General features: G+C 40.2%; 1 protein-coding gene across 1 annotated transcript in view; it reads left to right on the top strand.

The window, feature by feature from the left end:
• Window positions 1-14,473, top strand: part of OSBPL11 (oxysterol binding protein like 11) — a 37,974-nt gene that overhangs the window by 20,880 nt on the left and 2,621 nt on the right. The window contains exons 6-12 of the mRNA XM_082057098.1: window positions 789-990; window positions 4,884-5,029; window positions 6,990-7,130; window positions 7,640-8,138; window positions 9,496-9,682; window positions 13,098-13,280; window positions 13,907-14,060. Of these exons, the coding sequence (XP_081913224.1) occupies window positions 789-990; window positions 4,884-5,029; window positions 6,990-7,130; window positions 7,640-8,138; window positions 9,496-9,682; window positions 13,098-13,280; window positions 13,907-14,060 (1,512 nt within the window). The remainder of the gene's footprint in view (window positions 1-788; window positions 991-4,883; window positions 5,030-6,989; window positions 7,131-7,639; window positions 8,139-9,495; window positions 9,683-13,097; window positions 13,281-13,906; window positions 14,061-14,473) is intronic.

Genomic DNA, 14,473 nt, shown 5'->3' with positions numbered 1-14,473 from the left:
TAAGTAGTGCCGTAGCAGTTAAACACATGAAGTAATAATTTAATTTTTCTGCTCTGCTAATTCAGTCTATTTGTACAATTCATTTAACTGCCACAAAATGTAATAATTGCAGAGTTCACTGTCCAGTTATGTTAATGCTGTTTGTACTCCTAGAAAAGGGACTAGCATGTCTAGAAGTTTGCTTTCATCTCTGTGATTCAAAATCAGGCAATATGCTGATTTTTCACCCCCTTTGTGAAGTAGCCAGTGAGACAGTGATCCTAAATGTGGCGGCAGTGCAGACAATGAATGGGAATCCTGTGTGGTTTGAGCCAGACTGAGCGATACAGGTCTTTTCCTTGGAAGTGCTGGATCTCTTCTTGTAGGGAGTGGAAAGATCTCAATGCCTACAGATAAAACCTCATAGATCCTCTTCCAGGCTGTGTAGAGCTCGGAGCTTAGTTACTCCTCACACAGACTGTGTGCGGTTTTCACCCCTCGCGTCACTATCAACCAAGCATGAAAGCGTTTGATATTTACTGCAGCAATTACTATGGTCAAATTCTTCTTTTTCTTCTTTTTGAAGGCACTTTGATATTCTTTTCTTGTCAGTAAAGTGCTGTGTATTGCTGTGGGAATTTCATAATGCATTTAATGACTCTTTAATAGCTGTATCAAAAAAAGTACAGTTAACATTATATACATCTATTATCTTGTAGTTTCATTATTGCCATAAAATCATTTGGGATCCTCTGTGTGCACACTGAACACACTTCCATCACCTGATAAATGACTGTTTTGTTTGACAGATGATGTCTCAGGCTGAGGGCCAGCAGAGAGACTTGATCAGGAGCATAGAATGCCTTCCTGTCTCCGGTCACCTTACATCCTTGGATCAAGACCTGTTAATGCTCAAAGCAACTTCCATGGCAACCATGAACTGCCTAAATGACTGTTTCCATATTCTCCAGTTACAACATGCTTCTCAGCAAAAGGGATCTTTACCAGCAGGTAGGTACAGGTGCTCACAAAGAGCAGAACTCTACAACAAACACTTTGAATCCTTTCCTTCTTGCAAAAATAATTGTTCCACTAAATCCAGTTTCACATGGGCAGAGAAAAGTGCCAGCTGTCTGGTTTCTTTTGAATTTTTCCAGAATCTGACTTGCTGGTGTTGGGTAGAACTCCATGCACATGGTGTATTTTCTTTATTGCTTATTCTGTCAAGAAATCTGTGGCAGCAGCTGCATAAATGTTGCATCTAATTGTTGTGGAGCATCTCACAACAGAATGAAGTACATAAGGCACCACAACCAGAAGGCTGCCATTGGGATGTAACTCATCGCTCAGGAACAGTAATAGTAGAGGGGCAACTTTATGGGATTGCAGGCTCTATGATGTGTTATGTCCAGTACAGCTCTGTCAAGTGTCATGCTTCTCTTTTTTTCACACACTAAATACATATTATAAGCATTTACACGTGTGTAGGTTTCATTTCTAGTTAAGCATTAAAATACAAAGCTCTGTATTTGTACAGGTTATTGTTGAAAGTGTTTATTTATTAGTATTTTTATTTTGATTTAACATCCTAGCCTAAAACATAGGCTAGGACGTGTCAGATTCCATTCTGAGGCCAGAACAGACTTGTAAGCAAATTGTTCCACCTCATTTTTGTGCAGTGTACTGAACTGAATATGTTCTTTCCTGTTTGTAAATTCTTTTGCATCGTACTGTGATTTTGTTTTTTCACGGCTTTACTTTGTGGCTTTTTGTGAGGAAAAAGCTTTTGAGGATTCTCAAATGCTTCTCTTGCACAACAGATAGGGTAGATATGCTTAGTATGTAACAAAGTAGACTCATAAGTTGTCTCTTACCTTATCTTTCCCATATTCCTATCATATTTGTGGTACTTGCTTTGCCAGTGCATGTTATTTCAGAGCTGTAATTAATTTAGCCTGTAAGAGGGAAAAAAGACGTTGTATAAAAGTATTAAAACTATATTTTTTTGTGATTCTTAAATCACCACAGGCATTAAAAGAAAATGTGTGAATAGGGTGAATTAACTTTTTTTGCTGTATTTGAGTTTAAAATATCATTTTAAAAGATGGAAAACTGGATGGCACCACCCCAAATATTTGGCTGAACTTCAGAGTTACTCACACTGAAAGAATTCTTCCGATTCCCTTTTTTTAAACTGTAGATGCATAACTGCGGGAGGTACACCTTAGGAGTCTCTTTGACATTTTTGCATGTCTTTCTAAGGTGACCCACTAGTACCAGGAGAAATAAGTAGAGCCCATGAGCACCAATGTAATAATTTGTGAAGAAGATAGGGGTTTTTTTTATCCTTGGTGAGTGGTTTTGGGTCTTTTTAATTTTTTTTAATCATTCAGTGAAAAGCTTAATTCATCTGTCTGCAGTTCAGTTGGTATCTGCTTGTTAATGGCCAAATCTACAAACATTGCTTTAAGAAGTCCAAGTCTTGAAGATTTCTGGTGGTGTCGTAGGGAGGTGGACAGAGCAGGGAGGAGCAGCAGGTTGGATTACTGGGGCCAGAGTTGATTTTTTAAGTCTATTTAGCTTGGATTTCCCCCCACACTTGGGAGCAATACTTATTCTTCTGGTTCAACTGGTGGAGTCTTTTTGGTGGGCTTCAGAGGGTCATACAGAATGGAAAAGGCTTGTGGCCTAATGCAGATGCTGCAGGAGGCGTTTTTGCATGTAAGTGTAGGAAAACATCAAATGATGTAGAGAAAAAATCTCGAATACAGACTGTTCTGTCTAATAAAACATATAAAAGCACTATTTAGTTTTCCGAGGATCAAAAAAGCAGGTCAGCACACTTCAGCTGGGTCCAAGTGAAATGCTGCAAGAAGTGATGATGAAGAGGAGGCTTGTCTAACAGAATGTGAATTTAAACATGAAGCAGAAAAAAGTGTTTCAAGGTCTGTTGGAGTGGTACTTGACTGCTAAGAATGCGTTGAGCAAGGGCATGTCAGGCTTGAAAAACAAGGATTAGAAATTACGTATTAGTGCCGGGTTGCTGTAAATTGTTCAAAGAGAAAAAAATAGCAGAAGAATGAAAATACTGCTCCAGCTGCTTCAAGGTGGACCATAAATCACAGACTTAAAAGATGAACAGGGAAGTTGCAGCTATTAACTTTACCTAAATTCAAGTCAAAAGTGGTGAAATGTGCTGGATTTAAAAAAAAAAAAAAAAAGTACTTTGTTATCATAAAGGTGAATTGTAACAACAATTTGCAACTCTTGAAGAAAAATGTTGAAAGTGAAGACTATGGACTCTGAGAGGTCTGTGTTGTAGCGGAGGGGAGATGCTGAAAACTGTTTTAAAAAACATGGGTGAAGACTTTTGGGGGAGGAAGTGATTTCAAGAGAACAACTTGTGCTACCTGCAACAGTCAAAAGCAGATTTGAACATGATCTTCCCATAGAAGAGGAGTAATAGTGTGCTATCCTGTCCTCTCATAAAGATTAAAACACAACTTGTAGCTCAGATCACTTAAAAAAAAAAACCTTCTGGAACTTAACAGCAAAAATTAAACAGAGCGTAATAATAAATAGGGTTATTTTAGAAGTAGCTGATAGAGAGTGTAAAAGGGAGGCTACTTGTGAAATTGAAGCTAATACTGAAGCAGTGAATGTGGATTAAATGCAGCCTAGAATGTGCGGTTAGAGATTATTTTGTTGAAAGTTACAGCTCAGAAAACAGGTATTGTGAAGAGGTTTTAAAGATGAGTAAAAACCTTTTCAAAAAGGTAAGTGTGACAGTGATGTTCTGAGCATCTTGTTTTTTGACTTCTTTGAAACTTCTGTTTAAATAGCTTAAACCGCTGGGGGATTCTTGTTTCTTTTTGTGTAATGGATTTAGGAGTAATAGACTTCATGAAAATGACTGTGTTGCTATGGAAAAAGTTGTCTTGTCCCATTAGTAAAACTGGGCTTTTTTCCCACCCCAGTATGTTCCTGGTAGAAATGCTGCTGTTTATCTGAATTAAGCTCATTCTGCCTGTGTGGTTGAGGGTGTGACCTAGTTGCAGGTCACGGATGTCTTGAAAAAAGGGTTGTGGAACATATAGGAAGAGACAACAGACACCTCAGTGTAGGTCCCTGAGCATGGGAAACTGCCATGTGGTGGTGGAAATTCAGACTTCTCAATAACTTCAGTGTTTGCAACCTGGCCAAGATGGTTTGCCAGCTTGTGTATTCTTCAGTAAAAACTGATTGGAGTCACCTGTACGTTTATTAGCCTTTGAAAAAGAGTGGAACATTTGTATTATTAATGAGGAACCCGATCCATTCTGAAAAATTAGCTGGGAGTAACTAGAGATGCTGAAGTCATTGAGTTGGGTAATAGCTTTCCAAGCCCTGCAGCTTTTTTTTTTTGAGCAACTATTATTTATTCAACACTGTGTGCTTACCTGAAAAAAGACAAGTTACCCTCTCCAGAGGAAAAAAAATGGCAACAAAACTTTTGCTTTAGCTCGTTTTTGTCTAGAAGTTTGAGAACCTGATGAGTGACTGACTCTCTTTTCATTTTGGTACCAGTTAAAGATAATTGTGTGGGTTACTTAACATTCCTGCGGTGCTGGGTTCTTCCTGCGGTGTCTGATTACACCTTTCATGACACCAACTAGTTTCTCCAGTCCAAGTTGCATGTATTACAGCTCACCAATCGCAGGGTTTGTGCTAATGATCGCTGAAGGTGGTGTCTCATTGCACCACCTTTGTTTAGTGGCTGCTGAAGGGATTGGCTGCAGCAGGAATTGGCTGCTTTCAGCTGATTCCTTAAAAAAAGAAATATATATAGCTCTTTTGTGAAAACTGCTACTTGCTGACCTTCCAGAGAATGAGCAAGTTTCAGCGCAAACTTTCTTTTGCTTCAGGAACAACAATCAGTTGGTTGGATCCGAAGATATCTCTGGCAAACCACTTCAAAAATGGAGCAGCGCAGAATTTCCCGGCAGAGATAAACAAGGCAGCATCGGTCAGAGAAGAGCAGCCCGTTGCAGAGCCCTGCCAGCTAACAAGGGTAAGGTAATGTGAACATCCCATTCCTGTGGGGAATTACTTTGAGGAATACCTGTAAATGCTACAATCATATTCTGTGAAAATGATTTAATGACAAATCTTTTCACACTTCTGGATTAGCTGTGTTGGAAGAGTGAGTACAGTTGCAATAAATGAAACTTGCTAATTGCTTTTTCAGTAATTTTTGCTGCTTTCTGTAATGGGCTGTTAAGTGGTGGGAGCCAATTGGGCTGATAATGCAAGGTGTTGAAACAAGCAGTGTTCCCTTGCATTTTGACCAAAAACAACTGGAAACTGAAGTGCAAAATCCTGACTGGAATGCATGACACTCAAAATAGGCCCAAGAACTGCCTAAGCAGATGAAAGACAAAATTGCCTGTCTCCAGCTATTAAATCTCCCTGTCCTTCTTTCCTAGCTCTGGCTGTGTCTGTTTTTCTTCATCTGAGCAACCCTCATCACTTCAGGATGGCTTAGTTTATTTGAAATACAGCTGCAGTCTGTATCATTATAACTGTCAGAATTGATTTCAAGTACAAAATATGAAAGTAAAAAACCAGCAGGGATTATGATAAAGAACATGTTTTCCTAACTGGGCTAGAAAATCGTAATTGCGTTCTTTTTATACTAGTTGGTTTCACACGGTTGTTTGGATGACACTGTATCACTGTGAAAAGAAAACGTGCTGGTTTATGTCTCTGCAGCAGCACTGTGCTATCTTATGGTGAAATCGAAACAAAGATTTTTTTCAGTTGTTATAGTTTATAGATTTTTTAAATGAATCTGAGTAGTTGCTACTAAGTTAAAAAAAGAAAAAATGAAACAAATCAGGAGCTTTCAAAGAAATAACTTAATTCCTTATAATAATTGAGTTATAGTCCAAGTGCTTAATGTATATCATTGTCTGTGTTTGGAATATGACTAGTCTTATGGGTCCCCTTAGATATTTTCAGCTCTCTAATTTATGATAGCAGAACAGTGTAGCCTCCTCGGAAAGGAGTCACCTGTGTGATACTGCAGTTGTCACCATGGTTTGAGCTCTGTGTGGAGGCCTGGCCCTCTGTTTCTGGTGGTTTGAATGTTCATACCTTGAGCTGGAGCAGGTGCCTCTGGCCGAAGGGCTTTGCTCAGGCAGTCGCGTATCGCTGCCCTCCTGTGGCATTCGGTGCCTCTCTCCTCCCCATCTGCCTCCCTCCAGCCGTTTGCCCCAGGAGGATGCTGTGCGGAGCCCCGGGGACACCCCATCCCTGCTGCCTGAAGTGTCCCACCTTCTGCTCGCGGGGTGGTGATTGATAAAACAGCACTAATATAATTTCTGCTAGTGTGTCTGGATGCCTTGGATATAATAACAGACAACCCATGTGTGTATGTTGTTTTTATAAAACTACTCCCAGGTTACTTTTCCTTTACTGTTACATGTTGGCACTAGCAGCAACACTAACGCTTCTGAAGACCAGCCTGTAGATACGTTTATTGCTTGTCACCAGGCACATCAGTGGGATCTACCGTTTGCTGTAGCCCTTGGAGTAATGATGGCAACACTAGGAGGCCTGAAGTTAGGCGGAGGTGGAGGGGTGTTACTGAGATAGTGAAGCAAAAGCTAGTTGGAATTCCAACTATTTTTGTCTATGTATTAGATGCTTGCCATAATGTTAGATCACAAAATTTACAGGAAAACAGGTCACACTTGCTTTTAAGCTTAGCTTTTTTTTTTTTTCCCTCCCCTGACCCATGTGAAAAATGGTGAGAAAACTTAGACTGAATCTTCCAAAATGAAATTTGCACCGAGTTATCTTAATGTTCCTTTCAGTTCAACTGTTGTTTATCTTGGGCGTGAATTCCATTGTGTAGCTCTCTGCAGGACTTCTAGTCTTTTCTTCATACATGGACAGCTAAATACAATATGAAGTCCTTTCTGGATATTGTCACATCTTTGAGCTGATGTTTATGACTCTTATCACAGGAACCTGAAGAAATAAATCCGGAGGAGGAGCTGGAGGATATCTGTGATGATAAAGAAGATGACCTAGGAGCAGTGGAAGAGCAGCGCAGTGTTATCTTGCATCTCTTGTCTCAGCTGAAACTTGGCATGGACTTAACAAGAGTAAGTAACTGATGTGTGACGACTGGCTGCAGTAAAAGTGCCGTTTTAAATTCAGCTGCCATATTGAGCAATATTGAGTTTAATATAAAATAGTGGCCTGTAACAACTTCAGGTCTCAAGATCCAGTTTGACACAGGTTTTTAAGTGAAATGTGCTGAGGGGGTGGATTTTCTCTAATGCAGCTGGCCATATCTTTTCTATTACATTCTCTTTGTTGGCTTTCCTATAATAGCCTGTTTTCTTTCCCGCCTTTGCACCTTACTCTATCTGTGTTGTTTTCTACAGCCTTTTCATGTTTTTATCTTTCTTATTTGGCTTTTTTCTCTTTGTAAATTGCTTTTCTGGGACCTCTGATCACTGTGTTTTGCTCACATTTTAGAAGAGGGAGAATAAATTTCAGTCTGAAAGTGTGTCCAAAACAGGACAGAACCCTCCACCTGAGAATTTCCCTTACAAAAATGTCTGTCTTTGTTTTACTTAGAGCTTTCTGGCTTTTTCTCTTATTTCAGGTGGTTCTTCCCACATTTATTTTAGAGAAGCGATCATTGTTGGAGATGTACGCGGACTTCATGTCCCATCCAGACCTCTTCATCGCGATCACCAACGGCACTACTCCCGAGGAGAGGATGATCCGCTTTGTGGAGTATTATCTCACGTCATTTCACGAAGGTCGCAAAGGAGCGATCGCAAAGAAACCGTACAATCCCATCATCGGGGAGACGTTTCACTGCTCCTGGAGGCTGCCGAAGGGCGATGTAGCCACTGATGCTGGCAGCAACTTCTCTGCTCGCTCCCCTTCAGAGCAAGGAACTCTCTCTAAAGATCTGGAAGGCCAAACAGAGCTGGACTATTATACAGTAAAATTTGTAGCCGAGCAAGTGTCCCACCATCCTCCTGTCTCAGGGTTTTACGCCGAGTGTGTAGAGAGAAAGATGTGTGTCAATGCCCATGTCTGGACAAAAAGTAAATTCTTAGGAATGTCAATAGGAGTGACAATGGTTGGTGAGGGTAAGTGGAACTTCTGTCCTTTATTCGTTTTAGAAAGCTGTTAAGATATTAGTTTGAGGGTAAATTTGATGCTGTATGCATCTGGCTGAAATGTAGGTGAGTACTGCTCATTAGTTTTCTTTCAAAGACTTCTCAAAAAAAAAAATTGGCTTGTAGAGATGTCACATACTGTTGTGGGTTTTCATTTTTTTTTAAATGTACTTTTGTTTTTCCTCTAGTCTCTGTGATCTGTAAACCTTAATGTACAGTTATTCAGTGACTTCTTACTTTACTGTTTGCAAAGTACAGAAGATACTGCAAGTCCTCATAAACAGCAAATTTTCATATTGAGGGGAAAAAAAAACTAGATACGTTTATGCTTTACCAAAAATCAGGATTGTATTTGGAAATAAAAATTCAACTTTTAAACTAAAGGGCAGTTACTATAATTGAAACATTTGTAAATATCAATTTACAAGCATCAGGCAAACTAATTTGCACCAGTTGTTTATGGAATAGAAGTGGGATTCAATTTGCATATATTGCACTTATGTATCTTACTATGCAAGTTTGGATTTGAACTACAGAAATTGGTTCATTTAGTGAGAAAGGTAACTGCCCTTACACCATAATGTCCATTTAGTACCAGTGTTTACTGTGAGAGATGAGGCAGCATCTCCCGTTCTGTGTCCCCTGCGTACGTGTCTCAGTAACTGGGGATTCTGGACACTTGGGTGACTACTGCGTGTGTGATGGGATGTGGAAACAGCTTGGAAAACCCAAAGAAAGTTCTAGTTTTTTTTATGAGATTCTTGACATTTATTGCAAAAGCTACTGTTAGGAAAAAGAGTTGGGTTTATCTTGGCAGAGGGGTGTGGTGAGGAGAGTTGTATCTACCACCTGCCTTCAGGTAGGGTGAGATGTGTTGCAGGGAGGGGAAAAAAGGAGTATTAGCCTTCCTCAGGATCTGCAGGTAAGGGTGTTCATTCAGTATTTCCTTTTGGCAACATAAGTCTTATGCTGCTGTGTTCCAGAACCATCAATAAGAGAGGGACCAGCCCTTTTACCTACTACTGAAAAGTATATTGCACAGCACAATGTTGTACTTCATAGAGCAATGTTATTAGGATTAATGTATTTTCCCAAAAGAAACATAAATGTGTGTTACTCAGGTTGGTAATTTCAAGAAAATGTTTGTGTCTTGAATCTGTAATGAATTTCAATTTCGTGTGTGTGTATGGTGTTTGTTTTTTGTGTGCGTATGTGAGGAGCTATGAGGAAGAGTAGTCAAATGTAGTATTTGCTGTCTGTCTCAGTAACTTGTTTGATCTTTTCTGAAGTGTTGCTGATTTAGGGATTCTTGTATTTCTTCACACAGGTCTCCTAAGTCTGTTGGAACATGGGGAAGAATACACGTTCTCTCTGCCCTGTGCATATGCTCGGTCAATTTTAACTGTTCCCTGGGTAGAACTGGGAGGAAAAGTCAACATTAACTGTGCAAAGACTGGATATTCTGCAAGTATTAACTTTCACACCAAGCCCTTCTATGGTGGCAAATTGCATCGGTGAGAACACTTTTCTTTTTCCCCTGCAACATACACTCTAGAACCGCAGTAGCTGTGTGAATACAGTTCTGTGTGCTGAATAGTTCTCATTGGATAGTCTGAAAAAGCGTAGGTTTTTCCTGTTTAAAAATACTTGAAGGTATTATTATGGTCTTAAACAATACCATAGCTAAACAATTGAATCTCTTGTAATCCTCAAAGAAAAAAATCAGGTTGCCTTTAAAGAGAGTAAGGAAGTTCCATCTTTGTCTATGTGTTCAAGCCAGTGGGAAGACAGAGCTCCTGGCATTTATTTGTGGCTGCCACAGATTTTCTTGTTACTGACAGAAGCTGGTTAATTTTTCCTGTTTTTTCTCTTGGCTCCTTGTTTGAAATGGGGTTGATCTTGCTGGTTTAAAGGTTTGTATGTTTGTAACACGTGCTGTCGTTGCATTGCAGGGATCATTAGTAAATAGTCTTCTGTTACTTATTGGTCTTGGGCTTTCTGTATAAGAAGCGTAAGACTATCAAGTTAAGCAACTTGCAGAAAATCCCTAGGTAAAAATACCTTGTTTTAAAGGCAAAAATGATATTCTTGCAGTGGTAATTCATGTGTATGAATGTTCAAAAGTTCACAGGTAAGAGAAAGATGATCCAGGGAAAGATACTTCAAGCGGATTCTAGGAAGTATCTGCACAGTTAGTGCAAAATCACTAATATTGATGGTTTTAGACATTTTATAGAAAGACCTCTGCAGATTAACCTTGCTAATAGACATTTAACTGAGGAAGGAGAAATTTAAGTAGTAATCACACAAAACAGCTCTCAGCTGTTTCCTGGACAGTGCTTGTTTAAACTTTCCTTAGATTAAATGTGTTAGAGATAATAATAAAATACATAACAGCCTAGAATATAAGAACTTCTTAAATGTGGATTGCCTCTCACAAGTTGCAAAAAATCAGCAGTTTTCTGTAAATCCCTTTTCCTGAAACAATAGGGTAAGGTGTCTTCAAGGAGAACAAAACAACACAACCAAATGAGCAAAACCCAAACATCAAAACCTCCATCTTAAAGCACTTTTCTCCATAAATTCCTCTACATGCTTTGAATTTAAATTGCAGCCATAGCTCCCCTATCCCAATGGCATCTGGAAAACCAAATATTATGTGTAGCTCTGTTTCACTTATGGCAATTTTAAATTATGCATAGTTTGTGATTTTTTTTTTGTTTCCATTGCTTACAGTGTGTCTTCCACCTTGCAATAGCTCCTGTCATGCTGTGAAAAATAAGCAATAGAAAGCAATTTCACATCAATGATTTAGTTTTGAGAACTGTTTTGTTGTTGTGTCTCTGAAAGCAGTCACAGGTGTAGAGGCTTTTTAAAGACATATCTGCTCAAGGTACTGTAGCTATTGAAAATGTGACATGGTGATGATTGGACATTGTCAAAAGAGCCTCTTGATGGGGAAGCAGACCTGTTGTCATGGTTACGCGGAGCACAAGTCAGTTGCTATGACGACATTATAGATTTATTTTTTTTGGTAGAGTGACCCTTGTTGTTAGACCTCAGCTGAATAGTGGCTGTTTGGTTCTGCACCTCTTAGGTGAAACAGAGGATGATGATGACAAACAGCTAGGTGTGTCTCAATTAAACCAAGCTTGCACGTAAACGCTAGCAGGTTTTTATCATTAATATTAGTTCAGGCAGATATTATGAACTGCAATGCTGGGAATGGTTGTGTGTCACAGAGCAATGCAACTTGAAGAAATGTAGGTTGCAATGAGAGTTTAATGCAGCAGCTTGATACTGCGTGTTACTAGTGATATAACTTTTGTTTACTTTGAGCAGAGACAGTAATTTTGTGCTTGACGCTAAAATACTGGATGTCAGTGTTGTGTTGTAACCACACGGCGCTTGGAAAAATTAAATGCTTAAACTTGTGAGGATGTAACTGCAAAATCTGAATGGGCTGGTCTCTGGCGTCCTCTGGATTTGGTCTGTTCAGAGATCTCTTGGGAGCAGGACAGGGACTCCACCACTTGCAATGGCTTTGGTGCAATGTGGTAGTCAGAGGATGAAAAAGCCATACAAAGTGAAGGCTGTTTGCTTGTCACCTGCATTGTCAGTTGTTTTCAGGAAATGTTAGCACTTGTCAACATCCACCAAAAAAAAGAGCGCTGTATAGTTTAATGTAAATTTGGTCTTATTGCTTCTATTGCTTGGAGGGTCAGGCAGATGCAGACACAGCTGGAGGGGCTGGTGCATGTGGAAGAGCATCAGAGGCACCTCTGCGTCCCGTGCTCCATCCTGCTCTGAGTGTGGGCAAGTGGGGAGCACGGAAGAGCTGCTTTCTGCTCCTCTGCACGTAGCTGTTCAAAGGGATCGAGAGCAAACCAAAAAACTGGTGCGCTGTTATGAGCCGCGCGTAATGTAAGTGTGAAAGGAGATGTAACGTATGAGCACTGATGCACCATGAGGAGGGGAGCTGGGCAGTGGTGTGTTTTACAGAGCTTGTGTATGGGTAATTGCAGTTTAATTGGTGCTGGAAATAGTGTCCTTTGTGAATACTGCAGCACCTTACAAGTGAGAATGTCTCAAGTCTTGTTTGTGTAGCTTACAAACTCTTGTGTTTCTTCTTTCTGGGAGCAAAGTTCTGTTTGAGGCTGGAAATTTGCCTGGCTGTGCTCAGTGAGCTTCTACTCCTTCATTCAGGATTAAGTGAATGTTGGGAGGTCTTTGGACAGATATTGATGTTGAGAAGAAAAATATGCATCAGTGTGGGTAGTTATGGTGATACTTGAGCATCTGTGCAACACTTGGATTGAAATATTGTATATTAGACATTTTTAGAATCTTACTGTTGGCAGAGGTTTCTGTGGAAGAGACAGGGAAGAAGAGCGGTTCTCCTGGTTCCTAGTTCCCTACCTTGCTTTCTGCCCTTGTGTGTCTGCTGCTTATGTGAGCAACATACAAATGAGACCACCTACATATGGAAACATTGAGATGTAAAGATGTGAGGTAAAGTGCCGGTAGGTAGTGAGTTATATTCTTGGTAGAAAGCTTAATTTTTATTTTTTAAGCCTGAACTGCACATCTGATGTGATGTTTCAAGTGGAAATGATCAATGCTTGTTACATGTGAACCCTCTTGTGTTAGTTTCTTTTTCATTTTCAATTCCGTTAAAAGCTTTGAAACAAGTTTAAGCTGAAGCCAAAAATAGGGTTTCCTGGGTAACATGAAGAGAACTAGAGCAACGAGTGGAAGTCACTTTGCTCTTTGAGCTTCTCTGTGCAAATGCAATTCCAGTAACCAACACTTTTCAAGACAGTGTGACAAGTTTGCAAACTCTTTCAGGGTGAAGTTGAGTGATGATGCAAGGAATAGTCCTCAGCCGTTTTCAGCCATGGCCTTTTAAAATAAAAATTACTTTCCTAGAGTCACAGGTGAAGTGAAGCAGAACACGACAAACACAGTGGTGTGCAGAGTGCAAGGGGAGTGGAACAGCGTGCTTGAGTTCACCTACAGCAACGGGGAGACAAAATACGTGGACTTGACAAAGCTGTCTGTGACCAGAAAACGAGTCCGGCCCCTTGAGAAACAAGGACCATTTGAATCGAGGTAGAGTATGTGTATGCTGTTCTCTGACCCTTGTGTCCTGAGCAGTCTGGAGAATGCTCTGGGAAAACCTGCAAATGTAGATATTATTTGTGGATAGTGCTTAGCAGCAGTGATATTAATTTTTTAGTTTTTTAAAAACAAAACCTAAGTGCCTGATGAGAAGTGCAAAAAACAAGTGCAGGCACATGGTTGTTTATCTTGTCTCTCTTATTTGTGGACAGAGTTGTCTTAGGAGTTTGCAAAGTGCCTGCTAGAACAGATACTCCTTATTTGTTTTGTTTTTAACCATCAGCTACACAGCAGGGCAGCTCCTGACAAGGGAGGTCCTCACAAGAAGCTGCTTGTTGACTAACACTCAAATGGCAGCTCTACAAAGTGTTAGAATGGCACAGCCAAAACCTCAGAGCCATTTCTATCTGCTCCTGATTGCTCATGTAGCTGTGAGACTTGGCCATAAGCTCTTCCACCCGTGCTGGTGGGATTCAAAGCAGCCTGAGGTGGTTCATCACAGGGAAGCAGAGGGAGGAGAGCTCCTGTTCTGTGAGAACTGTGTGTGGCCATCCTGCAGTTCCAGGTGGCAGCCTGAGATGACTTGTGAAAACTGATGTTAACGATTTGTTTTGTAGGAGGCTGTGGCAGCATGTAACAGAGTCTCTGCGGGATGGAGACATTGATAAGGCTACGGAGCACAAGCGAGCCCTTGAAGAACGGCAGAGGAATGAAGAGAGGCTTCGTGTGGAAACAGAAACACCTTGGTGTACTAAATACTTCCTTAAAGAAGTAAGTTCCCAAGCAGTGTAGCCTTTTAAGGCAGAGGCAGATTCTAAGGAGAGCACGTGCACACATGGATCTATGTCCTGTCAGAATAAAGTATGTAGCCTTAGGTTTTATAGACTAGATCCATGAGATCCATAGGAGCAGGGTGACCTGAGCACTCCCAACATATAAAGCTGTGACTTCACCCTTCACAAACACTTCAGTTTGTTGATTCCATTGCAACAAAATGTTTGGCTGTTTCGTGATTCACTTTATTTTACCAAGCACTTCCTAGTGGTGTAGGAAAAACAGCTTTACATGTGCGCGTGTAAGTAGACTGTAACAGTAAATATCCAAAGAAAATAATCAATAGTATTAATTTTGCTTATGTTGTTTGCAAATGAACTCAAGATATTACTGGTAGAAAGAAGGAACAT

The sequence above is a fragment of the Streptopelia decaocto genome (genome assembly GCF_964273445.1).
Source record: "Streptopelia decaocto genome assembly, chromosome: 6".
Taxonomy (NCBI): Eukaryota; Metazoa; Chordata; class Aves; order Columbiformes; family Columbidae; genus Streptopelia; species Streptopelia decaocto.
The sequence above is the reverse complement of the archived record's forward strand: the minus strand, read 5'-3'. Positions and strand labels throughout refer to the sequence as shown.